The sequence below is a fragment of the Mixophyes fleayi genome, chromosome 11, assembly GCF_038048845.1.
Source record: "Mixophyes fleayi isolate aMixFle1 chromosome 11, aMixFle1.hap1, whole genome shotgun sequence".
NCBI classification, from domain to species: Eukaryota; Metazoa; Chordata; class Amphibia; order Anura; family Limnodynastidae; genus Mixophyes; species Mixophyes fleayi.
In genome coordinates, this window is record NC_134412.1 from 87,236,646 (window position 1) to 87,264,603 (window position 27,958).

The 27,958-nt window shown below is 42.1% G+C and overlaps 1 protein-coding gene across 5 annotated transcripts in view; it reads left to right on the forward strand.

Moving 5' to 3' along the window:
* CAMTA1 (calmodulin binding transcription activator 1) overlaps positions 1-27,958 on the forward strand; it is a 1,141,371-nt gene that overhangs the window by 1,080,007 nt on the left and 33,406 nt on the right. For all 5 annotated transcript variants that reach the window (XM_075190128.1, XM_075190126.1, XM_075190127.1 and 2 more), the window contains 8 exons: positions 15,403-15,545; positions 16,554-16,750; positions 20,377-20,455; positions 21,283-21,592; positions 22,839-23,350; positions 25,221-25,408; positions 25,863-26,109; positions 27,678-27,749. In XM_075190128.1, the coding sequence (XP_075046229.1) occupies positions 15,403-15,545; positions 16,554-16,750; positions 20,377-20,455; positions 21,283-21,592; positions 22,839-23,350; positions 25,221-25,408; positions 25,863-26,109; positions 27,678-27,749 (1,748 nt within the window). The remainder of the gene's footprint in view (positions 1-15,402; positions 15,546-16,553; positions 16,751-20,376; positions 20,456-21,282; positions 21,593-22,838; positions 23,351-25,220; positions 25,409-25,862; positions 26,110-27,677; positions 27,750-27,958) is intronic.

Here is a 27,958-nt window from a genome sequence, read left to right on the forward strand (position 1 = left end):
CTGACTAACAGGCCACTCTCATTCGGGTGCCCAACATAAATCACTGTAGCAGGATACAATAAAAATTTTGTGATTTACCATCTTACCTTGTTTCTTTTCTTCAGGCTGCTGTTAATGATTTATGATTCTGGACTACCGTGGCAACCACAGTCACATGGCACATGATGTAGAGAACGCCCCCTTATTTGCCAGCCAGGGTGCTTTTGAAAATAAGATAATGCTTTGTAGGAAGTTCTCTAAGAAAAATGCATGCTTCAAAGATACTTAACGTACACAAATGTATTGGAGGATTTCTGCTTTTACTTTCAGGATTTTCTGACGATGTTTCCCTTTAAAATGCAATTGCCACTGCATCGTTCCTTGTATTTCTGCTCTGCAATCTTTCCTAGAATGACTTTGGAACAGATGGAGTTTATGGAAGTCGGTGTCTAGTATCCCCACCTGCCTAATGTATAGTCTACAAACCCCATAACTGAAATGACTGAACTATCTGCTGTAATCCTGCTCTCTGCTCTGTACGGCGCTGCCTGTTTTCTGCAACTTGAGCTGGCAAAGTCTAGACAGCGTTGTTTAGCCTGCAATGTGAAATTGTATAGGGACTGATTAAAGTGGCATTTTTATCAGACCTAAGTGCTTCGTCAGAAACAGTTACATCGTTACGGCGTAGGGAGAAATTCAATCTGCTTGTAGTCAATGCAGTCTACTGAAGAGATATTAGCACTAGGGCCAATGATCGCAGTGCACGCAGCCACTTCAGAGCGGATCCCGTTACATGCTTAAAGTCTCCACACTTGTTTATTGCGCATGAAAAAAAAAAGCTAAAATAGACTTAATAGCAGCTGTATTCGTTGCATATAAAAACGACGCTGTATCCTTTCAGTGGCGTGTTCATTCTAAGAAATGGCCGGCGTGAAAAAAGATACCAAAAGTTGTGCCTCGGGTTACTTCTAAGCCGTGGATTTAATTTTGTGCCCAAGAAACAACTGCAGTGGATGAATTTCTTGGCACGAATCCTAGTTAGCAGGAGGTTATACAGAAACATTAACCATAAAATCTATATTTTGTGTAGTTTTATTGGTGCTGAATAGAGCGAGGGATCTCAGTGATTTCCGTTGATTGTTGCTTGGTAACGCTATGCAAACATTTATGATAATTTTCGCTATAGATGGGGATGTTGTATCGCTGCTGAACAAATGGTTGGGAAGTTCCTGCTCACGTTAACAAATAGACACATGCAGCAATATAAAGACCGCTGTAAGTTCTACCAAAAGTACTATTTGAACGGGTTATGTAGGGCAGCACGGTGGCTCAGTGGTTAGCACTTCTGCCTCATAGCACTGGGGTCATGAGTTCAATTCCCGACCATGGTCTTATCTGTGTGGAGTTTGTATGTTCTCCCCCTGTTTGCGTTGGTTTCCTCCGGGTGCTCTGTTTTCCTCCCACACCCCAAAAACATACTGGTAGGTTAACTGGCTGCTATTAAATTGACCCTAGTCTCTCTCTCTCTCTCTATGTTAGGGAAATTAGACTGTAAGCTCCAATGGGGCAGGGACTGATGTGAATGAGTTCTCTGTACAGCGCTGCGGAATCAGTGGCGCTATATAAATAAATGATGATGATGATGTACCTCTTGTGCACCTCTCTTGTGTTGAATAGTTTACGGTTGAAGGTGACAAAGAAATATTATATTTATATAACATCACAGTGTGTAATATAGGGGATGACCTAGGGAGCAATGGTTAGTGGTTGCCTAAAACATACAATGAGTTATATAATGTCACTCATTCATTATTATTATTTTCCTCATGTTTTCCTGAGCTGAATTTGCTACTAACTCTAAGGCACCGCTTATATGATTTTGCAAATGTCAGTAATCTCATTCGAAGCAATGGTTGATTTAAACAAAACAAAACAAAAAACCTCAAAAGATTTTCTTGTCTCCTTATGTCCAACAAGGTCTCTGCTGGTTAGGAGTCAGCCTCCCGTGTCAAAGCAAATATCACCTTGTCATTAGTGACATCCTGGCATGTGTATGTCTTCACAAATTGTCAGCGGAGTCTCAGCAACAAATGTTTAATCAATATGTTTTCTCTGGAAGCAGTTTGCAATTTAACAGAAATATATTCTGACATTTTCAAAGTGGATTAATGTGCACCCATCCTATTAAATAAACAAACGAGTGAAAAATCGTTGGCGATATGTTTTTTTTTCGTTAATAGGCTGATCTTTATAACTGGTAGGATGAGCACAGTATATAAATATATTAGGCTAAAGGTGGACACACACATAAATTATAGTTGAACGATCTAATTTTATTGCTGAACAATTTGTACGGACAGAAGAAACTATCGACAAGCAGTTCATTTTTCAATAGTTGTTTAACTGCTTTGAAGCACAGAAAACACCGAAACGCAATGTGCCGAGATGAAATGTCGGCACATTGGAGTACTACGCACTTGTGTGTTTATTTTTCCTATGTTTTTGTTTTCTTCATATTGTTATTCTGTTCTGTCTTTTATTTTTATCAATAGCAGCCTGTCCTACTTTTTGTAGGTGGGAAGAAAACAGATCCTATTATTTGGAATCTGAGAAGTACAAAAAGAAAACAAAGAAAATTGTCAGATAGCAAATTCTGGAAAAGCATTAAAATAACTCTCGCACTTGTCCAGGCCTCAATATACTATGCTTGAGAGTTTGCAAAAGTGCAGAAAAGAGGTTGATTAATTATTAATAATCATCCATTGTGCCCAAACAAACCAACTGTGGTAGAATAGTAGAATAGTAGAATAGAATGATATTACCAGTAAAAATCATTGCGTGTGTCTACACCTTCATGCAACTTTTGTGCTCTGTTGACTGTGCAAACCACAGGCAATATGTACGGTGGGCAAAAATTGACCCCTCATGTGCATTCTAATATACTTATTAGCCATACTGTTATTTTATCCCCTTCGGGAGACCCTGGGGGGGAGGTGAACAGTGAGAGTGGAGAGGGGCGGGGTGCTGCAAATCACATCTTTTTGGCTCCGCCTCCGCGACACAATCGTTGCATTCTGCCGCGGGTTGGTGGGGCGATTCGCCCCTAGGAAGTGGGAAGGGTTGCGGGAGAATAGCCTGTAAACCACAATATTCCTTCTCTGTGTAAAAGACTCTGGCCCTGATTCATTAAGGAACTTAGGCAAGAAATTGCTTACTTAAGTCTCCTGGACAAAGCCATGTTACAATGCAAGGGGTGCAAATTTGTTTTCTATTTTGCACATAAGTTAAATACTGACTGCTTTTTTCATGTAGCACAAAATTACTTGATAGCTTATTTGTACAGTGAAATTGAAAGTTGATCTTTGTGTGCTACATGAAAAAACAGACAGTGTTTATCTTATGTGCAAAATATAAAACTCATTTTCATCCCTTGCATTGTAACATGGTTTTCTCCAGGAGACTTAAGTAAGAAATTTCTTGCCTAAGTTCCTTAATGAATCAGGCCCTCCATCAGTAAATTACATAAAATTACAGCTGATGACATACTTTATACTAGTAAAAGAAATCCAAGTGCTCTGTTTCAGTCTCTTTAATTATCAGGTTACTAACAGGAACATCAGGCTTGTTTTTCCATCCGCCATCAGAATACTAACAAGTAAAGGATTTATATCCTAGCAGTGAATGACTGTAAACACATTAATGTCATGTTGCATGATCTGACCTATGATGGATCCCTGGGTGACTAAATTGGCCGTTTTCTGTGCTGTTTTAAACCAATCATGGCAATATACCTCATTCCAGAGCCAGCTTCTACCGATGCGTACTCCTGCCCTGTGAGTATACATTCAGCCCCACAGTCAATCAATTCACAGTCCCTGTATATAATAGAACAAAACAAATAAACAGCTATTTTCTTTTAATTTATTTTTATAATGGATATGTATGCATAGAGCACTTGATAAGAATGTTTTGGATATTGTTTTAAACTTTCGTTCGTATGGTGCATGCCCTACTTGCCTAAATGTCAGGGAGACTCCCGAAATTCTGGGATGGACGGGGATCCTCTTAGACTCCCGGCAGAGTAGACCACCATCCCGGATCCAGCTTTATGTTTGTCTGAAGTGGGTGAGGCCTCGATGACTCATTTCAGTGGGAATTACATCATATTGGGCCAGGTGCGCGATGGTGCGAAACGCGTTGTTACAGGAGGGAGGTCCCAAAGTAGGCAAGTATGGTAGATTATTGAAGTTAGACGGGTCCCCCTACCTTTTTCTTTATTGCATCATTCTGTGCTGTTCATCCAGTTATCTTTTTCTCTTGTTCTCGGAAACAACACTTTGGCGCTCTTTGCATTGGATATAATTGAATTCAGGGAGCAGCTTTCTATTCCATGGCCATGAAAGTAAACAACTTTTCCTGATGATGTGTATACATGGCTGAAATGAACAGACTAAATCCACATAAATAATGCAATGTTTGTTCTTTTAAGCACAAAGCTGAAATAAAAGTGTTTACGTGTTTGTGTATTTTTAGATCTAACATTAATATTTAGTTTTGCTTCTCTTGCATAAATGTGTTCAATTTGTTATCCACATTGGGCTGCTCCGCGAATTGGGATATCTCCAATGGATTCTCATACAGCTTATCTTTGAATGTGACTCTGGGCTTATGTTAATGCTAATCCACTATAAATTGGGTAGGTAGAAATTTTGAATCCTGCTGGAGTCCACAGTGTATAATTACGTGCCCCGGCTCACTGTACCTTTGCTGAACGTAAGCGAACATAATTGAGCCGAATGGAAAACTATCCGTCCTTACTCATCCCTGGAGAAACCCCCGTTCATCACAGATTTAAATCTAATATTTCCTCTCGTAGCTACTGAACAGCCTCTGTTTCCGTGACAAATTTCTCTGTAGAAATCGCTGTGTCCATAATTTGTTTTCGGAAAAGATAAATCATTGTCTAAAACTGCAGCAGAATACAGGACAGGTGCCCTTTAAATTAACAACTTGCTAATTAAAGCTCTCGCTGGGTGTCCTTTCTCTATTCCCTGCCGGGCTTGATAAGAAGGCCAGAAAAGTACAGAGACACCCATGCCGTGTATAGGATGAACAGAGGGACTTTTCTGCATTCCGCGCTGTATCACCTGTCAATCAAACCCCAGAAAGATCAACTATTAGCCAAGACCCAGTGACAAAACAAAATTAACAAACATGTGTCACTTTGCCTGCTGTGGGTGACTCTGTTGGTAACAGAGGAAATAAGGAAGTTCAGAATTTTAATAATTAAAAGAGGCAGTAAACCTAGTCAGGGTTTGACCTTCAATTAACTTTTAGCTTTTTGATTCTTCAGTTCCTGACTGCTGTGAAATTCTTAATAAACGACACAGGAGTGAGGGAGATACCTGCCCTTCAGCTCTTCAGCTGCCAATCATATTTAGCATTCATCAATATCCTTCATGGTAAGGGGAGACTTTGAATGACAAACAAGTTTTATTCTGTCAACTCTCCTTAATTAATCCTGGCTGCGATATAGCAGAATATAAAATAACACCAGGTTCTTATATTGTATTAATTCCAGAGACTTTGCTATTGTCATATTATCCCTCTTATTGTATTTAAAAAAAAAATAATCCTAGTGGGCCACACACATATTTGGGTACAATCTTTTGGTCTGATTGCTGAATGACCAGGTCTATGTGGGGCCAAATTGAACAGATCTGGTCAACAAAGTCTTTACATGGAGATCGATCAGTGCCGTCAGCATTTGACCGATCACACATATTGATTTTATTCACAAAGATTCACGAGTTCAATTCCTGACAATGGTCTTATCTGTGTGGAGTTTGTATGTTCTCCCCGTGTTTGCGTGCGTTTCCTCTGGGTGCTCCGGTTTCCTCCCACACTCCAAAAACATACTGGTAGGTTAATTGGCTGCTAACAAATTGACCCTAGTCTGTGTGTCTGTCCATGTATGTTAGGGCATTTAGACTGTAAGCTCTTATGGGGCAGGGACTGATGTGAATGAGTTCTCTGTACAGCGCTGCGGAATTAGTGGCGCTATATAAATAAATGGTGATGATGATACATAAAAAATCTGACCAGACTTTTATCGTTATCTGCTATCATGGATTGCAAGCAATTTCAAGCCAATTTGATGTAAATCTGCCAATTAATGACACGGTTTCCGTGTGGCTGGTCAAGTTAAGTCTCTCTATTTTTTTTTTATAAGTTACCCTGTACCAGGGGTGAATCATGTGCTTATCAGGCCCAATAGCTAAATTTGGGGTAATCTGAGCATGTGCCGGCGGCTGTATGACCAGTGTGTTGCAAGCGAACGTCCAAATGCTGCTTCACTGGAGTCTTAACCCCCAGGCCAGTCTGAGGTCAATTTGCGCATGCGCGAGCCAACTTGTATATAAATAAAGTTATTTTAAAACTTGTACAAAATAGAAAAATAACTTTATTAACAAAAAAAAACAGCGACAAATGTTTTATTTTTTTTAAAAAAAAAGCATTTTTTATTTTGTGGCGCCCTTACTATCGCCCCCCTGAGATGGCAGTAGTGATGAGGAGGACAGTGGCCAAGGTTCACCTGAAGCACCCTGGGCATGCTACCGCCCGAGGGCTTGTTAAACAGAGAAGCCCTAAATCTAATAAATAGACAACGTAATCACTATTATTATTATTATTATTATTATTATTATTATTATTATTATTATTATTACTTTTATTATTATTATTACCATTAATAATAATATTATTAGTAATATTATTATTATTAATAATAATATTATTAATATGATTATTAATAATAATATTATTAATGATTATTGATATTATTACTTTTTAGTAAATACAATAACCTAAAACAGTTTTTGGTCAGAAAGGTATTAGCCACTATTCATCTTACCATAAGTCTTAGTCTCAGGCATTTTGTGACTGGAAAATAAATAAGTAGACTGCAGCCTGTAGATGCCTCTTCCTTCTCTTATCTACCTTCCCTTGTACCTCGGCGTATCGGTTTATCATCACACACCGGAAAGTAAAAGGAGCAGGAAGATTGGAGAGCAGGAGAGGAAATTGCAGAAAATAAATAAATACAGACAATATGAATAGTGCCGGGTGACAGGATGACATGTTGGAAAAACTCGTGTTAGAAAAACAAAATAAATCATCCAAATATTTAGTTACATAGTTAAACATGCTCAGCGAGGTTCTACTGACAGATGTTTGTGGAGTTACAGACAACTGGGGTAATAAACCGAGGTCTGTGATTTCTATAGACATAACTATGAAATTTCCTTTTCAAACATTTTTACCCCATCTTTATACATTTTAATTAATATATATATTGATCATGCATTTTGTTTTAAAAGCATTTGATTCATAATAATAAAATTATTTTACATTGAGATAAGGGCAAAACACAGTTTAACGTTTGCTATATATTGTACAGTCACTAGACACATAAGTACATACAGATGTATACACAAGACTGGGAACACTTGGATGAAGAATTATGACCAGATGAATCTGTTTCAGCATTATTTGGACCCAGTAGCACTGTCAGAAGGAGACAGGTTCCAACTGCATTTACCAACATGCCAAATAATGATCCGAACCACTTTGATTGGACCATTGGTTTTGGGACACATACATTGCTGTACTGCGCCAGTGCCTGATATAGGTTTTTCTATCTTGTGTGTCACGAGCTCAAGCTATATTTTAATAATCTGTTATAGCTACAAAGCCTCATCCTGCCACACGGTTTTTGTATTAGAAGAGGATTCATACTGCTGCAAAGAGTATATATGAGTGGACTAGAACCTATCATTAATTGTTTACTTAGATCAACTGGCATCCAGCATAATGGTAAGTTTGATATTGATGGAGAATAGAGGAGAATGTTCCTGTTTTATTCCCTGTAACATGGCTCAGTGGTTAGCACTTCTGCCTCACAGCACTGGGTCATGAGTTCAATTCCAGACCTGTGTGGAGTTTGTATGTTCTCCCCATGTTTGCGTGGGTTTCCTCCGGGTGCTCCGGTTTCCTCTCACACTCCAAAAACATACTAGTAGGTTAATTGGCTGGCAACAAAAAAATTGTCCTCTTGGGGTGTATGTTAGGGAATTTAGACTGTAAGCTCCAATGGGGCAGGGACTAATGTGACAAATATCCTCTGTATAGCACTGTGGAATTTGTGCATCAGTTCAGGAATGTTGTTGCAACTCCCTATAATTCAGAAAGAAGTTTTGCATTATAGGGTGTTGCAGGTGGTTCTGTAAGCAGGTGCAGGTGTACTCACGTTCACCCATACTTGCCAACTTCCGGGAGACTCCCGGATTCTGGGTGGGTCTCCCGAACTCCCAGGAGAGTATGGCAGTCTCCCGCATTTTCCCAATTCCTAGTGAAGTGGGCAGAATTCAGTCCAAAATGCCGCAATTCTCCGGGAATTGCGCATTATGCCCCGCCCCCCGCTGTAAAATGACGCATTTGCTTCATTACATCACAGGGGGCGCGTGCAAAATTAATGCGATTTTTGGAGCCCCCCGGCTGCACCCAGATGCCAACTAGAAGACGTTGGCAAGTATGCGTTCACCTATGTGGCACCTCACCACTCTGATACTATTGTGATCTACTGATTGCTCAGAGAAACACTTACAATAGTTACAGCATTCTTACACTTCAGAGAACCATGTAATGAGCTTGTCAAGGTGTATGTAACTAGGACTTGGGCAAATTGTATTTAATCTTAACCTCCTGCTCATCCAAGATGTCCTCAGTTTTGTGTTGCCAGGGATAAAACAAGCTGTAGCCAATCAGATCATCTCAATGCTCACCGCAGTGCAGATTATTTCAGGAGATGAGTGTTTTCAGCTTGTTGGAGGTAGAGACCTGTTCATCTAGCTAGGGAGTTTATTACTGAAAAAATTATAGTTAGGGTCTACTGGATAAAATATATAATCTTCACCAAAGGTGGATTTATCATTTTGTAATTAAATAGAACTTCTGAAATGATTTTCCCTGTATTTATATGTGTAACCATCCTCCTATTTTGGCAGCCCCTCGGTAATGTCAGAATTTTTTTTTGCAAATGCGAGGCTAGAGACAGAGAATGGAGGAACCCTAAAGCTACAGGAATCAGTCTGAAACTTGCTGTATAAGTGTTTACTTTAGCTGTGTTGCAAATGTGATAAATATTAGTAAATCAAACACATAAAAAATATATGACTAGAATAAATCAGAGGACGGTAGTGCAGCTATCAACGAGCAATTAATTGGACAGTGCTTTCATTAAACACGACTATAAAGTTTCACCGTGAGTATATTTACAGACACGTGGTAGACTTTCAGGTGAACATATGGAGCCAGCGGAATAGATCTAAGATCTGGAGACTAGTATGGACCGAGGCTTCTGCTGTTATAAACCTTTGGATGGCTGACAGACGTTGAGAGGATAATCTTTGCTGGCATTAAGTTGCTAGACTTGGGTTATCCTAGAGGTTACTGGGTATTAAGTTCCAAAAACCACACATATATACCCTGTTCTATTGTAGGCATTTATACAAGTACTTTAGTCTAAGTGCAGAGGCAGATATTGTGTTGGTGTCGGTCTATAACCTTTATAAGGAAGGCTCACTGAGTGTCCCCAGAAAGTATATTACGGACAGGCATTTGCATTTTGTTCTGGACAAATATGTTCGGTCATCTGTGTTGTGTGGATGGGACCAGCTGGTGGGAGGAGGTGAGAGCTATGCTGGATATAAAGGCTTTGCAAGGACATATGTGTTTGGTAATTGATATGTCGTGCACTTTTCTGGATTCTGAGAGGGAATGTAAAATCAAACACTTTCCAGCATCTTGGTTTTTTTTTTTTATTTTTACATCACACTGACTTATTAAAAGTGCATTTAGGTGCACAATTTGCATTGACCCACAGCAACCAATCATCAGGTATCTTTTATTTGTCTTGTGCAAGGTAAAGAATAAAAGCAGATTTCTGATTGGATGCTGTGGTTGAGTGCAGATTTTGCAGCTAAATGCAGTGTTAGGTAAGTTCTGTCTCCACTGTTGCCTACTTTTGTTTTTGTAGACGCATTGAAACATCTATGAACAATAGTTCATTCCATAAATCCATAGGCAAACCGAGGGGGGTTTCCTAGTGCCTGGAAACCCCCTCCAAACCGGGGGCACTGTATAATTAGGGTAGCTGGACCCTGCCCCCGCTTCACACGGCTCTGCTTGAAAAGGGAGAGCTGCATGCACCTAACAGTAGTGCACGCAGCATTGCCCATGTATATTATGGGGATAGGAAGAGTTGGAGAGCAGCTAAACACTGTCTAATATTATAGCCACGCCCCCATACATGCTGGCCACGCCCACTGGCGGCATGGTTTGGAAACCCCCCTCTAAAAATCCTGCGTTTGCCCCTGAAATCTATTAGAGAACCCAAATCAGCCAGCAAATTATGAAATAAAGTAACGGCGTTCCCCCCTGTGTTTGCAATCACTAAATGAGGGTCCATTCTCAGAGGCTCATTAGTGCACCTAAGTTTCATGGATATAGAACTCCTCCTGACCAACTTCTTCTTAAAGCAGCGATCATTCCAACAAACCAGGTCTAATAAATGCTTAAAAGGTACTTAACTTGCTATTTAAAGGGGAAAATAATCTTCTATGCTGCTTCAAGTACCTCTTTACGTCTGTAGAAGTTGGCTGAGCACCTCTTTATTTCTGTAAATATTTACCAAGTGCCCCCTAGTAGGTATAAATTTATCATAAGTACCCATGGTGTCTCTAAAGGTTTAATGATTACCGCCTGATATTTTTCGGTACACGCTCCTGTACTCTTTAACACAGGTAGAGAAATCTCACCCTGGCGCATCCGAATTTGTCATTGATGCAATTTCAAACAGCCCAATTTTCTACCTTCAAAGTGGTGTGGGCTGATTTGGTAAATAGGTAGATGGGGGGTGGTCCTAATTTACCCTGATTATCCAATCAGAAATGTTGTAAAATATGGATGATGTGTTCTAAAAATTAGTCCTTGTCACTATGTCTACCTAACATTGTTGATATGGGGGAACCTGTGTAGAAAAGGAGGTGTTGTCCATCGCAACCAATCAGATTTTGTCATTTTCCTTATATAGTTTTAAAAAATGGAAAGCAAGCATCTGATTGGTTGTTATGGGCAACACTACATTTTTCCTGTGCGCCAGTTTTCATAAATGTCCCCCACTGTGTTCCACAACACACACCGGCCACCGGGTCTCAGCCATGCCACATATTCCTAGTACATTGATAGGCTGCATTCTCTAGAACATTGGTTCACCTCACAAAATGGCTGCCGTCACCGTGTACTTTTACAGGCACACGTCAAGTCACGTGTTGATCTAGATATTCTCCATAAAAAAGGGCTTTGTGAGCCCGGGCGATAAACTAAAGAAAGGCGTGTGACTGAGGGGATTATCAACACGGAAAGAAAGCGAGAAAAAGCTAATTAACCTCCGCAGTTACTACGTGACTGGCTCCCCGATGTAGGACAGACATTGTTGTGTTGTGTGAGGGGAAGGAGGGCGGCCCGGTGATGTCAGTCAGATGTCAGTCTCTGCAGCGGACGTGCTGTGCATGATAATACAGCGAGAGGAGGAGACCAGCTGCACTGCACCATACTGCAGTAACAACACAACAAAGCCAGCTGGGAGGAATAGGCTGCTCGCACTGACCCCTCTTTGTTACACTCTCTCTCACATACGTTTACAGAGCGCTGCTAACAATGACATTATACCTCCATGGAGGGACAGGAATTAATAGGCTTGGCTATTATTTTATTTTATTTTTTTAGTTTATGTAGTTTGTGGCGTGGGGTACATTTTTGGCTTTGCAATTATTAGTGAAGTTCCTCTTGTATATGACTGTGGTATCCTAATATTGCACTCCTAAACCATGGGCAAAAGTATGACGGTGACTAATATTTTATAAATAATTCAAAGTTTAGTTTTTCTTGGTAAATCTGCAAGTTGTCTTACTGCTGAGAGTGGCACAGTACCACTTCTCTTGTTCTCAGTACCTGCTCTTATCCTGAGTGTGTGACCACCTGCATAGTATAACTTCTCTGATTCTGTACATATTGTGTTCTTCTCAGTACCTGCTCTTATCCTGAGTGTGTGACCACATGCACAGTATCACTTCTCTTTTTCTCAGTACCCGCCCTTATCCTGTGTGTGATCACATGCACAGTATAACTTCTCTCATTCTGTAAATATTGTGTTCTTCTCAATATTGGTTCTTATCCTGGATGTGTGACTACATGCATAGTATCACTTCTCTTGTTCTCTACATATGGTGTTATTCTCAGTACTGGTTCTTATCCTGAATGTGTCACTACGTGCACAGTACCACTTCTCTTGTTCTAACTATCTGCTCTTATTCTTTGTGTGTGATCACATGCACAGTATAACTTCTCTCATTCTGTACATATTGTGTTCTTCTCAGTATTGGTTCTTATCCTGAATGTGTGACTACGTGCACAGTATCACTTCTCTCATTCTGCACATATGGTGTTGTTCTCAGTATTGGTTCTTATCCTGAATGTGTGACTACGTGCACAGTATCACGTCTCTCATTCTGTAAATGTGGTGTTATTCTCAGTACTGGTTCTTATCGAATGTGTGACTACATGCACAGTATCACTTCTCTCATTCTGCACATATGGTGTTGTTCTCAGTATTGGTTCTTATCCTGAATGTGTGACTACGTGCACAGTATCACGTTTCTCATTCTGTAAATGTGGTGTTATTCTCAGTACTGGTTCTTATCGAATGTGTGACTACATGCACAGTATCACTTCTCTCATTCTGCACATATGGTGTTATTCTCAGTACTGGTTCTTATCGAATGTGTGACTACATGCACAGTAACACTTCTCTCATTCTGTACACATTGTTCTCAGTACCTGTTCTTATCCTGAATGTGTGGCCACTTGCACAGTATCACTTCTCTCATTCTGTATATATTTCATTCCTGCACAGTATCACTTCTCTAATTCTGTACCCATCATTCTCAGTGCCTGTTCTTATCCTGAATGTGTGGCCATTTGCACAGTATCACTTCTTTCGTTCTATACACAATTTGTCATTCTCACTACCTTCTTATATATCTAATGTCACTTCTATACTGACCAATCTGGAGATGAAGCAGTTAATATCTTACTGTAATAAGGAATACAGTGCTGAAGATCTGTATTGAGAATCTATAGGTAATACTGTATATTTCTCAGCTTAGGTTAAACAGTGCTTGTGTATATCTTCATATGAACAATTACATAGTACCATTTCTCTTGCTAACTATGCTTAATGATTTGTAGAACAAAAGCCCCGTATGCCAACTGAACTCTTCCTTGCCCTGCCAAGATATCGTTTTCTGGGCACGATCCAAGTTGATTTCTGCCTGGGATTGCAAAGACATACTTTTCCCAGTATCCGTCTACTTAAAGGGCTTGGAAAGGGCAGCACGTGATTGGATGTGCGCTAATCGCTTCAAACCCAATAATGTCACAGCCTCCTCACCCAGGCCCGCTGGTAACATATCTCCAAGCCAATGGCATTAAATTATGAAGTTAGCCGGAGGGACTCCAACCCCTGTAAGAAAGCCAGACTGATTTAATCAATATACATTTGTTTAAAGCAATTATTTAAATAGCTTCAAAATACTATGAGCTTTCTCTTTGGGAGGTTCCTCTCCAGTTACCTGTAATAGTTAAAAGTGTAATATATTGTCTTAAGATATTAACATTTAAAAATAAAGTGTACATTTTTAGATCTGTTTAACAAAGGTCAGAGAACCTATTGCTTTCATTTGTCAAAGCTGGTTACACACAGACGTGAGGGAGATGAATGATGTTGGACTACAATAACCTGTGTCGCCAGAGCATTAGAATATTAACAGCACCACAGAGTATTTCAGCTAGGCCAGCGACTGCTGGCTAACTTCATATAGCCAATCCGAACACCTATATATTACCAATAGATCAGAGTGGTGATGTGGGAAGATTATGCTGTATATTCAGCTCTATAGGAAATGAATGAAGGTCGTACACCCAGCTTACTTTACTCATTTAAATATATCAAATATTTTTCATTGTAGAACCTGTGCAGGTGTTTGGACATTATAAGTCAAAGTTAATGCTAAACCTCTGTGCATCGTTCAGTGCATGCAAAGAGTTAAGCCGCCTGTTTGCTGTATGTCTGTGGAGATCCTAGACGGGTATATGATCAGCCACAAACCATACAACAAAGTGCAGAGTGCTCAGTATCCTGGGAACATTCTATTCCCCGTGGCTGACGGGCTCCTCACTGCTTTATAAATGACAGGTTACAATGTGTGTATAGTAAAAGTAAGCGCAGCTCCTCGCATCCTAGGGTGAAGGAGCGTTTACTGGATCGCTATGAACTTGCCCGCCCTGCCTCTGGCATCATCACCCTGCTATTAATGCCATGTCATATGCATAAACAGCCACTGGCATTGGGGAGAATTTATAAGACAAAGGTAACTAGCTGAGTAAGTTTATGGAACACCTGGCTAATGGGATATGTACATAGTTCCTCTAATGTCTGTCTGTACAAATGCACAGTACCACTTCTTCTGTTTTCTATGCCCGCTGTAACTCTTATTCTGTATACCCGTCTCACTGTTCTGTATGCTGCATCTATTCTCCATATCTGTTACGATCTGGTATGTATTGGACATTACAGTAGCACTCCCCTTGTTCTGTATCATTCTCAGTATCTGTTATTAATCTGTATGCACGGACAGCTGCACAGTAAGATTTCTCTTGTTTAATATTCTGGATATCATTCTCTGCACCTGTCCGTGTTCCGCGTATAGAAGCAATTACACATTTCCAGGGTTCTTGTTTTGTGTTCTGGATGTCATTCTCAATATCAGTTCTGTAATACTGTACACTTGAGTAATTGCACAGTACCACTTACCTTTCTCTCCACGGAGATCTCAGTGTTTGTTGTTATGCGAATTGATGTATTTACATTATGATTTCCAATACATTAGACTTTATTTAAGGGGAGTATTAACAATAGAATAACAATCATTACCTGACAGCTGGTAATGCTGGTGGATGGAATTATAATGTACATTATATACATCCATAATGTCTTAAAGATTTGGATTCCACAAAGTGGTCTTGGAAAATCTTGTTCATATTTTGATGAATGTCAAGTCTGATATTGCTTGGAAACATATTTAATGTAGATTCTTATGTGATACTTTGTACATCTGAATATTCCAATTTCTTCATCTGCAAATAAAACTTTCTCTTAAGTTTAATTTAGTAATACTATGTAGAGTGCACCCAATGCTGTAATTGCTGTGATGTAACAGGATTGTGTATTCTCACCGTCCCCAGATAACCAGTTTAGAATGTCGATCCTGGAACGGTTGGAGCAGATGGAGAGGAGGATGGCCGAGATGACGGGTTCCCAACAGCACAAACAAAGTGTGGGAGGCGGGAATGGAGGCGGAGCCCACAGTGGGGGGAGCCAAGCACAAGTAGGTGTTACCCTAGATTGATTTCCAGTAGTGTTCTGGCACAACCTGACGCGTTTTACACAAGGGTCGGTGCTTACTAAACATGTCCATCATTATTAGATTAAATTTATGATCCTAAGCAGCACTTTACATGCATTTGTTACACTATAACTGTATACACATAATCCTATTTTTTTGACAAACTTTGGATTACTTTTCCTAATGCACTTCCTGTTTCACGCATTTCATATAGTAACGTTTCCTGAAGTATCCTGCTGTAGTTATAAAGTGATGTCGCTCTAGGAACATATGTCCAATGAAATGACACATAAGCAATTCTTAGTAGAGAATTAAAGCCAAAAATAAAACTTGTAATAGTGACCAAGCTTAAAGGGGACCTCCAGGAAATAAGGTCATTTATTACACTTAGTTCTACACAAGGGACTCACGCCTGAGACCTACAAAGTCCATGATATGCTCACCCCGATAGAGCTTGCAATAATTACTGATTCTCCTGGCATGACAGCCTGGAGAATTTTTGCATACAGGCGGCTATACTTGGGGTCGTCAGCTTTAGTTTCTCTCGGAAAACCCCAAATAGTGATGTCTGTATTCAAACTACTCTGTTACAGGGACTGGCAGAGGTGGATATCTTACAAACCAGAGGGTTCCCAGGCATGTGTACCCCCATGGTTATATTAGTTAGGGGGGGTGGTCTCATGGTTAACACTTCTTATTGCTTAGAGTTCCCCTTTGACACTTAATATTATATATAATTCTGCGCATAAAACGACATTACTGTGCTGCTAATCTAGGCCTAGCCAACCAGTGGCTCTCCGGGTGTTGTAAAACTACAATTCCCAGCATGCCCTGCTAGCTATCGGCTGGCTACCTACTGGCAAGGCATGCTGGGGCTTGTAGTTCTACCAGACCTGGAGAACCACAGGTTGGCCTGTTTTAGAGTTTAGCCGCTGCCTTGTCATACGGTGGGAAGGTTGATCGCGTCTCTTGCCTGTGTTTCCCTTACAGTGCGCAGGGGGGGCTGGTTCCATAGGAAGTTGTTTTGAGAGTCGAGTAGTGGTCGTGTGTGAGAAGATGATGAGCAGAGCCTGCTGGGCGAAATCCAAGCACCTAATTCATTCCAAGACCTTCAGAGGAATGACGCTGCTGCACCTGGCTGCTGCACAAGGCTACGCCTCCCTCATCCAGACCCTCATCAAGTGGAGGTAAGGTGCACGTGGCCAACACAAGGGTCCTACAAGGGATAAAGTATTGTAGTTTTAGGAGCACCTCTGAAATACTACATCTTTAGCTCTGTCTCACAGCACTGGGGTCATGAGTTTGATTCCCGACCATGGCCTTATCTGTGAGGAGTTTGTATGTTCTCCCCGTGTTTGCCTGGGTTTCCTCCAGGTGCTCCGGTTTCCTCCCACACACCAAACATATACTAGTAGGTTAATTGGCTGCAATTACAAAAAAATTGCCTTTAGTCTCTGTGTGTGTGTGTGTGTGTCTGTGTCTGTGTGTGTGTGTCTCTCTGTGTGTTAGGGAATTTAGACTGTAAGCCCCAATGGGGCAGGGACTGATGTGAGTGAGTTCTCTGTACAGCGCTGAGGAATCAGTGGCGCTATATAAATAGCTGATGATGATGATGATTCTAATTGTACTACCAGCAGCAAATCAACATAGAGGACTCCCCACCATTCCTAAAATACCTCCCCCCCCCCCCTCCTCAATTTGTCTAATTAAAAGGATGCACCAACATGGTGGGGTGGTAACCGTAGCCTGTCATTGGTCAGGTGACTATGCCGGGACAATTGGGTAATGTTTAGGCGAGCATGGTGAAAATGGTGGAGACTGACCTCGAAGTCTCTGGAAGGGGGATCGCACATTAAAAATAAATGTGTGGCAGTTCCAGTTTTAAGTACACAAACTGGGTATTATGTATTAGTATCCGCACTCTTCCTAAATATCCCCTGTATCATCCATTATTTAGGACTTCACATTCCCGGCTACAGATTTGTCATCTGCATTAATGCTCTGCTGCATACTCTGTGCTACTCCCCATCTCCCCGTTTCTCTGAGTCAGTGTATAATAGTCCTGAAACCTTATAATGATATTTAATATAGCCTTGTGCATGTTTTCCTGCCATCTCCTGCTCCAAAGGATAATAAGATGAATGTCCGGAGGGCAATTACCATGAATTCAGCATCGGTTACTCTTATGAGATTGTTGCAGGGGAAATATTTGCTATTCTGCCTCTGTCAGGTTATTACGTTTTTGAGACACGTCTCTGGATATTATTAAACAATGAATGGATGGGGACGGCTCTGTATCGCGGTCTGCCCGGCTCTCGTGTTGCCATGGTTACTTGTACACTCTGGTCATTCACATATTGTCTAGTAGGAAATAACGTTCCCTGTTCAGATCAGCGCATACAGTGGTGTGTGGTTGTGTGGCAATATCTATCTATCTATCTATCTATCTATCTATACACACGCATACATACATATATATATATATATATATATTTATATATAGAGAGAGAGAGAGAGAGAGGCCCCCAACTCCTTTTCCCAACACCACATAATACCCACCACACACATCTCCATGAACTATTCATTGCCTGTTCTTGTGGGTGTTCTCCAAACTCTCCCCCTGTCTTCTATTTGCTTCCCTCTTGATTGCACTGCACACCCCTTTTCTCTTTTCTGTCCCCTCATGCCTGTTCCCCTTGGTCCCCTGTCTGCCTCCCACCCTAATACCCTGTCTGCCCCCCTCCCTGATTCCCTGTCTGCCCACCTTGGCCCTATGTTCGCCCCTCATGCCTGTTCCCCCTGGTCCCCGTCTGCCCCCCTCCCTGATTCCCTGCCTGCCCCCCTCCCTGATTTTCTGTCTGCCTTCCTGGTCCTATGTCCGCCACTTATGCCTGTTCCCCCTGGTCCTATGTCTGCCCCCGTAATGCCTGTTTCCCCTGGTCCTATGTCTGCCCCCGTAATGCCTGTTTCCCCTGGTCCTATGTCTGCCCCCATCATGCATGTCCCCCCCCTGGTCCTATGTCTGCCCCTTATGCCCGTTCCCCCTGGTCCTATGTCTGCCCCCATCATACCTGTTCCTCCTAATCCTATGTCTGCCCCTCACGCCTGTTCCCCCTAATCCTATGTCCGCCCCTCACGCTTGTTCCCCCTAATCCTATGTGCACCCCTCACGCCTGTTCCCCCTAATCCTATGTCCGCCTCTCACGCCTGTTCCCCCTAATGCTATGTCTGCGCCTCCTGCCTGTTCCCCCTGGTCCTATGTCTGCCCCTTATGCCCGTTCCCCCTGGTCCTATGTTTGCCCCTTATGCCCGTTCCCCCTGGTCCTATGTCTGCCCCTTATGCCCGTTCCCCCTGGTCCTATGTCTGCCCCTTATGCCCGTTCCCCCTGGTCCTATGTCTGCCCCCATCATGCCTGTTCCCCCTAATCCTATGTCTGCCCCTCACGCCTGTTCCCCCTAATCCTATGTCCGCCCCTCACGCCTGTTTCCCCTAATCCTATGTCCGCCCCTCACGTCTGTTCGTCCTTGTCCCTTATAAACGCCCCTCATGCCAGTTCCCTCATATTTTGTCTATCCCATTCATACCCAGAGCCAGTGTAGTATAGAGGAGCCCGGTACTGATTGTTACTGCTGCTATTTCTGTCACACTGTACTGACTGCACAGTAGATATCAGCAGATTTGTGTGTGAGTCCTATTAGTTATCTATAGTGTGCACTTAATCAGTCGGGTTCCAGATGCATTTTGCAGCATCACACTATAGTATGGAAAAATAAGAAACCATGACATTTTTTGTAGACCTTCATATCCCTGCACTGCTTCCATAGGATACATTAGTACAATTATTTCCATAATCAAGTAGTCGAGGCAGTTGCTGAAAGGCAGCAGTGACTGGGGGCAGAAAGAGAGTTTGCTGATGAAAATATTGTAATTGCTATTGTTGGAGCTTCCAAATAGCAGCTTATACAAAACAACCCGAATAATGTGAAATAATTCAAGCTTAGGACATCACACAGAACGGTTCTATAGTTTCAATGGACACCATCATTTAAAATGTTATCATGTCAATTTATGTTTAAACATAACCTTTAGAAGGTTGTTGTAGTGTTGTAACATTGATAGCAGACCCTATATTTACAAGCATAAGTGTATCCCAGTGTCCCTTTACAGTATTTTTTTCAGCACAGGTGCTGCCACCTAGAGGTCCAATCTAGAAGTGTTGGTCTATTGTACCCTACTTCTAGTTTAATATACATTAATATATACTGACTACAGAAAGAAATGCTAGAGTATTGTTTATTACATGTCGAAAAAGTGCTGGAAATTAATTTAATTGATGTTAATACTCCAGTATTGTGTATCCTACAGGATTCCAAGTGAGTTTCTGATTTTCTCCGGTCTGTAACTATTTTCTGCAACTCTTCCCTAAAATATATGTGCATAGATTATTGTGCCAAGCTAAACATACATATCATTGTAACATTTTACAGGGAGGGTCTCAGAGTATGATAGTAGAATGTTTTAGCATTCGTCAGACACAGGATTCCGATCATCCCTTGTTTTCAGTAGTAGAAGTTTTGTTTCTGTACAATGTCCCTTAAAATTCAGTAATCTGTGTATGTAAACAGTGAATTCGTCATAAAAAACATAGATCCGTAGAATATAATGCCATACAAGACCTACATGGTCTGCCAATTTTTTGTGTTTTTATTTGGAAGGGGACTATTCCACAGATCTATCACTAATTCTATGAAAAAGACACTTTGTGAATAGTCAATAACCAGGAAGTGATAATGTGACTCTGTCTCTTTTCAGGACAAAGCATGCTGACAGTATTGATTTGGAACTAGAGGTCGATCCTTTAAACGTTGATCATTTCTCGTGTACTCCGCTGGTAAGAGCGCTAGGAAGGTGTATTTACACTGCAGACAGTAGCACTGTAGATCAGAGATTAGCATCTGCCCGTTTTAAATTCCGCCTCAACACACGTTCACTGAAGGGTCATAATGTGAGAATAGCTGGTGAGAATTACACCTTAAATACAGAATAGTAGGGACTGCACTTAGTGAATATAGAAAAACAGGGACATTTTCAGTACCGCAAAAATCCCATTGACTAATTGTCTAAAACCTGGGACTGTAGATAACTCTCTGTGTGTGCCATAATGGGATTAAACCTACTTGGGAACATATAATATACAAGTGATATTAAATTATGTAACAGTAAATAATAATTATGTAGACTATATCATCACTTCTTATTAACATTTGGGGGTATATTTACTAAACTGCGGGTCTGAAAAAGTGGGGATGTTGCCTATAGCAACCAATCAGATTCTAGTTATCATTTATTTAGTACTTTCTACAAAATGACAGCTAGAATCTGATTGGTTGCTATAGGCAACATCTCCACTTTTTCAAACTCATTTTAGCAAGAGTATTATAAGCAGTAATAGCGGCTGTAGATTATAAGCCAATTGCAAGTCACTTTGCAGAAGCACTGGGCATGTGACTCATATATATATATATATATATATATATATATATATATCTTTGCTTGGTCACTGAACTCCATAGTACATTTGAATTCTAATTATTTACACTAAAGGATACATTGTTATGCACATTTACAGAAATGATATTACACATACTCATGGCATGTCATATAATGCAGCTAATAGCCCCAATAATTAACCCGTGTCCCCCCCCCTCTCCTTACTAGATGTGGGCCTGTGCATTGGGTCACACCGAGGCCGCAGTTGTGCTGTACAAATGGGACCGGCGAGCCATCTCCATCCCTGACTCGCTGGGCCGTCTCCCTCTGTCCATCGCACGTTCCCGGGGACACGTGAAACTTGCCGAGTGCCTGGAGCAGCTGCAGAGAGAGGAACAATCCCAACTGGGGCAGAACCCCAGGCTCCAGTGCTCCCCCAGCCCCGATGCCAATGCAGACAGCTGGTTAACCCAGTGGCAGACTGAGGCTATCGGCCCCCAAGAGAAGGGAGTTACCATCATCTCCAATGCTAATGCAGGTAAGAATACTGTGATACAGAAGCGACATCACTGGATAACTCTAGAGAGCACCAACAATGTGGTTTTGGAAGCCGTTTTTTTAAGAGGGGAGTAATTTGAAACCGCACCCACTTTTACTAAGGTACCCGTGACTTGGAGTTTAACTCCAGCATTAAGCAACTGTTTTACCCCTGTATTGTCTATACTCCTAAATCATCAGCATCGGGTAACTTATGTACATAAGACATTGCTTTATTGAGCCAAGGGAACACTCGGCAAAATGCTTTCTAATCGCTTGTAATGCGAATGTCTGTGCCCTGTAGGGACCTCTGTCTGATACTTTATCATGAATTGTCTCTCTCGCTTCAAGGGCAAGGGAAGGGTTGAAAGGGGGGGCCTCAGAATTGCTAGACACACCCACCTGGGATGTGGCCACGCCCCAATCATGACACAGTCCCTCCCTCTTCTCACAGTGTCCCGGCCAAAAAATTGGAACATTGAGAGGTATTGGTAATTACTGACTGCAGCAGAGGTGCGTAACGTGTCAGTCAGGGCCTTCGGTGGGCCTTGCGGTCTCCTGGTTATCACACATATATAGGGTATTGTGAAGTGCCTTGTTTTAGTCCCCCAGAACATTTGCAGACTAAGACATGGGGGGGGGGGGTAGTTTCCCAAGTAATAATAGTTTAGGCACCACCGTGTTATAAGATGCCTATACCTATCGGAACAAGGGCCCTTTAAGCAGTATTTATGCTGGTCATTTATTGAGTGTTAGTAACAAGGGACAGTCTTTGATTATCCTTAATAAACTGGTTTATACTGTCTATACATGCTCAGCCTCAGGTTTATTATCATGTGATTAGTGCCCCAGTGGTCCAGTGTTTTAGAAGCAGAGGAAGGTGTGGCTTAGAGGGAGGTGTGGCTTAGAGGGAGGTGTGGCTTACAGATTAGAATTGCCGGAGCCGCCAAGAGGTATTTCAGGCCCTGGTACAGCAACTTCTTGGGGCCCCTTCCATAGCCGCTGAAGGTGGGAGATTGGTGGTTCCTCCTACTACACAGGCACAGGCAGGCCAAGGGCCCTGTACCTTGTGCCTGCTCTACCCCTCTCGCTGCCCCTGAGGATTGCAACGTAACCTGAGTGGGTGTGGTCTTGGCAATTGAGAGGCGTGGTCTGAATTCTTACTATTGGGACTGTTGTATTACACATTGTCAATGAGTGTACACATGCTATGACATTTATCTTCTCTTTTTCTTTTTTTTCTACAGAACTAAGAAGACCAAGATCTGAACCCTCCAATTACTACAGCACCGAAAACCCGAAAGATTACCCAGCTGCTAAAAAACACAAATTGAACCCAGAATATTTCCAGGTCCGGCAGGACAAGGTGATCGCCACAGCGCTGAGCCTGGAGCAGCCGCCCCCCTGGAAGCAGAGCTCCGCCTCCAAGCAGCCATTACCCGACGCTGCCCACGGCGAGGAAATGCGCCACTTCAGCCGGGAGCTTCCTCAGCGCCCTCCGGACACCTCCGGATACAGAGCTCCGGCAGTGCCGAAATGGAACCCGAAAGATCTCTACCTGGGGGTTTCCGCTGCGCAGGTGACGGGAACCTCCAAGGCCGCAGGACTGGGGAAGGACATTGTGGGGCACAGGTTGCGTCAGAGGGAACAGATGAATGTTTTAATGATGTCTGAAAGGGAAATGGTGGACGCTGAGCTACTGTCCTACAGAGAAAACATGGAGAACGATGACTGCTTACAGCACATGGATGACCTCCAGGTAATGTTACACGCATAGTGTCCATGACAGCTTGTGCAAACCTTACTATGCAAGAAAAGGTGCTGTAACCTCTGACAACCATTAGGATTCTATCACTTTCTAGTGCAGTTCAAAAAAAGAAAAGCTAGTATCTGATTGGTTGCTGTGGGTTACAGTACCTTTTTACATAGTCATGTGTGCACCAGTTTTCTTAAATGCCCACAAATGGTTGCACAACTAACATAGAATATCTTAATAGCTCGCTGGGCATTGACTGATGTCATTATAGATTGCATCATTGAGAAGCTTTACAAAGTGGTATCGCATGTGGGTGGAGCCCGTATTTTAAGTACATACCGACTGACAGACAGTCTCAGTAGGGGGCGCTCTTTCTTTAAGCAGAGTAACTTTAGAAGTCACCCAGGTGACTACATTAAAATACTGATCTGTAAAACAACTCTTAACTGCACATGAGATGATTGGCGCTATTTCTGAGGTTGTGTTAGGAATTTGGGGGATGGGACACTTTGGGGGATTTCGGAGAACGGGACAGTGATGGGGAGTCGCTGTTATCCCTGTCCCAGTCTGTAGTGCACACGCTGGAGCGCCAGGTTAGTCAGTTCTAGGAATATCCATATCTAGTCTTCCTCTACAATGTCACAGCTGTGACTGTAGCTTCCCGCAGAGGTCGAGATCCCGGTTGTCGTTTTTTCATCAGTACCCGCAAAGAATGCAGATAAAACTGGCAGCGGCCGCGTCCAAGTAGCTGCAGATTGATCATTGGAGTTCATTATCTTCTACTCCCCGGAGACAGCAGCCGGGCTCCAGTGATGAATGTGTTCGATATGCCAGTTTCATTCATAGTCCCACTTCATAACTTTTAACAAGATACAGTAAATAAATCCTCTCTGTTCATGTCAGGAGGCCATTCACCTGCCTGGCTTCATAGGCATTTAATTTTTCTTATTAAAGACATCAAACACAAACGTGGATATTGAGTCTGCAGGAACGCTGACATATCCGCAGGAACGCTGAGATATCCGCAGGAACTGCGCGCAGAAGTTGGAAACCATTTAATGAACATCGCTGCTTTCTCTCCAGGATGCTGACATTCTATTAAAATGTTAGAAAACTAATAGTTAAGATGTTTCTAATGTGCTCGCTGTATTGAGATGGGTTAATTTACAGACTGCAAAAGTGCAAAACCTCTGCGCAAATGCTGTTCTGTGAGGTCACATGTTTTAGTTATGCGCAACCAGTTTATAAAGTGTTAAGATGGGGGGAGGGGATTAGAGGGGTTGGAAAACAAACCGTCCAATCAGAGTAGTTGGACAATTCAGAAGGTTCTATACTGAATTAGGATTATGATTAATTTAACACATAAATGAAGCTAAGACAAGCAGTATTTTAAGAGTAAAACCGAAAATTTTAAATTAAAAGGGGGTGATCCCAAACTGTTAGCAGACGTTTCATTCTTTTCCATCCTGCGCATATTAAGGTATTAACAAACCTGCCAACTAGGGGCAGATCGGATTTTCGAGAAAAGTTCAGAGGACTATTAAGTAGGGTGATGACTATTAAGTAGCGCGAGGATTATTGAGTAGGGCGAGGATTATTGAGTAGGACGAGGACTATTAAGTAGGGCGAGGATTGTTGAGTAGGGCGAGGATTGTTGAGTAGGGCGAGGATTATTGAGTAGGGCGAGGACTATTAAGTAGGACGAGGACTATTAAGTAGGACGAGGACTATTAAGTAGGGCGAGGATTGTTGAGTAGGGCGAGGACTGTTGAGTAGGGCAAGGACTATTGAGTAGGACGAGGACCTTCTCTGAATTGTTGTCCTATGCCATAAGCGATTCCGTTTGAACATTCTTCCACTTTCTTCCACTCAGGTGAACATGATGAATCTGGCAGAACAGATTATCGAGGCAACACCGGAACGGATCAAGCGGGAGAATTTCGTCCCCATGGAGTCTCCGCTGGCAGAGAGGGCGGACACGGCGGCGTTCAGCACCACCATGAGCTGGCTGGCCAGTTATCTTGCTGATGTTGACCACTTACCCAGCGCTGCACAGATACGGTGGGTAATTAACTTAGTGGGGCAGTCTGAAGGTATCCATAATGGGTAAATGCTGTCTTACTATAAAAGTTGGGTACAATTATATTCCTCCCTTTGTGTGCATCTTGTCATCACCAAGTATTGGTACTCCCAAAGTACAGTCATGGGAGTACCATTGTTTACACTTCAAACATAAATAAATGAGGTACATAGGGGAATATTTATGAAATTTGCACAGCAAAAGGTGCCGTGACCAATCAGATTCTGGAATTTTTCTAGTATAGAAAAAAAAGCGAATATCTGATTGGTTGGTACAGGATATTGAATCCTAATCTGTACCACCAGTTTCCATAAATGTCCCCCATATTGTTTTCAACAGAAGCATTGTTTCTTTGTAATGCTCCTTTAGTAAACCATTTATTGTAGTATTGTGTTTTCACTGGTTTTTTTTTTTTTTAAATGTTGTTTATACCAGGTCACTCTATAGCGAACCGCTGACTCCTTCCTCAAACACCAGCTTAAGTCCTGCGTGCTCCCCAATGAGTGAAACGACGTTCGAGAAGCCCAGCCTGCCGTCTGCTGCTGATTGGTCAGAATTCCTCAGTGCATCCACCAATGAGAAGGTTGAAAATGAAATTTCCCAGCTGACCCTGTCAGACCACGAACAGAGAGAGCTCTACGAGGCTGCCAAGCTGGTCCAGACGGTGTTCAGGAAGTACAAGGTGCAGACAAACGTATATTATGGCCCCAATAACGCCACACACTCTATATACTCTCCCTTCATGCTCAGTCATAGGACTCTGTGATGGGGATGATTACAAAGCAAAGCTCTACATGTCTGCTTTATTGTTAGAAGGACAAAAGTATAGTATTAATAATTAATGACATATGGTCATTTTGTACAGATTATTTTTTTGTATAAATGTTTACATTGTTGAAAGCTGCAATCACTGTAGTTTATCAATTAAATTATATGTTAATCTTGACATCAGATATGATTCTGCAGATTAGTCTTGGCGCCAGGTATGGTTTCTACAGATTAGTCTTGGCGCCAGGTATGGTTTCTACAGATTAGTCTTGGCGCCAGGTATGGTTTCTACAGATTAGTCTTGGCGCCAGGTTTGGTTTCTGCAGATTAGTCTTGGCGCCAGGTATGGTTTCTACAGATTAGTCTTGGCGCCAGGTTTGGTTTCTGCAGATTAGTCTTGGCGCCAGGTATGGTTTCTACAGATTAGTCTTGGCGCCAGGTTTGGTTTCTGCAGATTAGTCTTGGCGCCAGGTATGGTTTCTACAGATTAGTCTTGGCGCCAGGTTTGGTTTCTACAGATTAGTCTTGACGCCAGGTATGGTTTCTACAGATTAGTCTTGGCGCCAGGTATGGTTTCTACAGATTAGTCTTGGCGCCAGGTTTGGTTTCTGCAGATTAGTCTTGGCGCCAGGTATGGTTTCTACAGATTAGTCTTGGCGCCAGGTATGGTTTCTACAGATTAGTCTTGGCGCCAGGTTTGGTTTCTGAAGATTAGTCTTGGCGCCAGGTATGGTTTTTACAGATTAGTCTTGGCGCCAGGTATCGTTTCTGCAGATTAGTCTTGGCGCCAGGTTTGGTTTCTGCAGATTAGTCTTGGCGCCAGGTATGGTTTTTACAGATTAGTCTTGGCGCCAGGTATGGTTTTTACAGATTAGTCTTGGCGCCAGGTATCGTTTCTGCAGATTAGTCTTGGCAATAGGTATGATCCCCAGAACATACCCTGCTAGCTCTACATGAAATGTGGGAGCTATAACATCATGGTAAATACTTCACACTAAGATACTGTACCCTACACTACACACTCCTGATTGCACACAATTACATCTTACACCCGTCGTTAGATTCCTACTTAATAGAGTGGGGGTGAGCTTATCATTGCCCGCCATGTAACTACATCTCACCCTGCCTTATTGTTTTACCTCCATTCAATAAACGGGTATTTTTTTTTTTGTTTAACAATGAAAGGCAACATTGGTGGTAAGGACAGAGATCTTGCATTAAAATGAAGCCAAGCTTGTGTTGTCTGTCATCAGTAATTTCAGTGGAAGCCATTTATAAAGTACAAAACAGTATCTTCTCAATTTAGACGCATGCCCGGAGGCTGTTACCGTTTCGGCTGCTTTGGGCTTTGTAACTGACTACTGTAACCATTTATCAATATCTTGTTACGTACCTTCACCTCTGATGATGCAGCTGGTCAGTCTCACTGCTCGGAGAATCGCCCTCCCGCGCTCACTTTCATCCTCCGTTCTGTCTACCTAGGGTCGTCCACTGAGGGAACAGCAGGACGTGGCTGCGGCCGTCATTCAGCGCTGCTACAGAAAGTACAAACAGGTAATTCACGGCTTACACGGGAATGAGAACAACAAACAGCTGGAAACTATAATTACATTTCTGTTCAATCTGAGATGTGTGAGAAGTGTTTGGAAACTCCACAGTCAGTAGCAAAACAATTTCCTTCCAGGAAGCAACATTGAGTCCAGTACACTAAGCAGGGCCAGCTCCAGGGCAGGTGCCTAGGGCCCCAATGTGTTGAAGGCGTC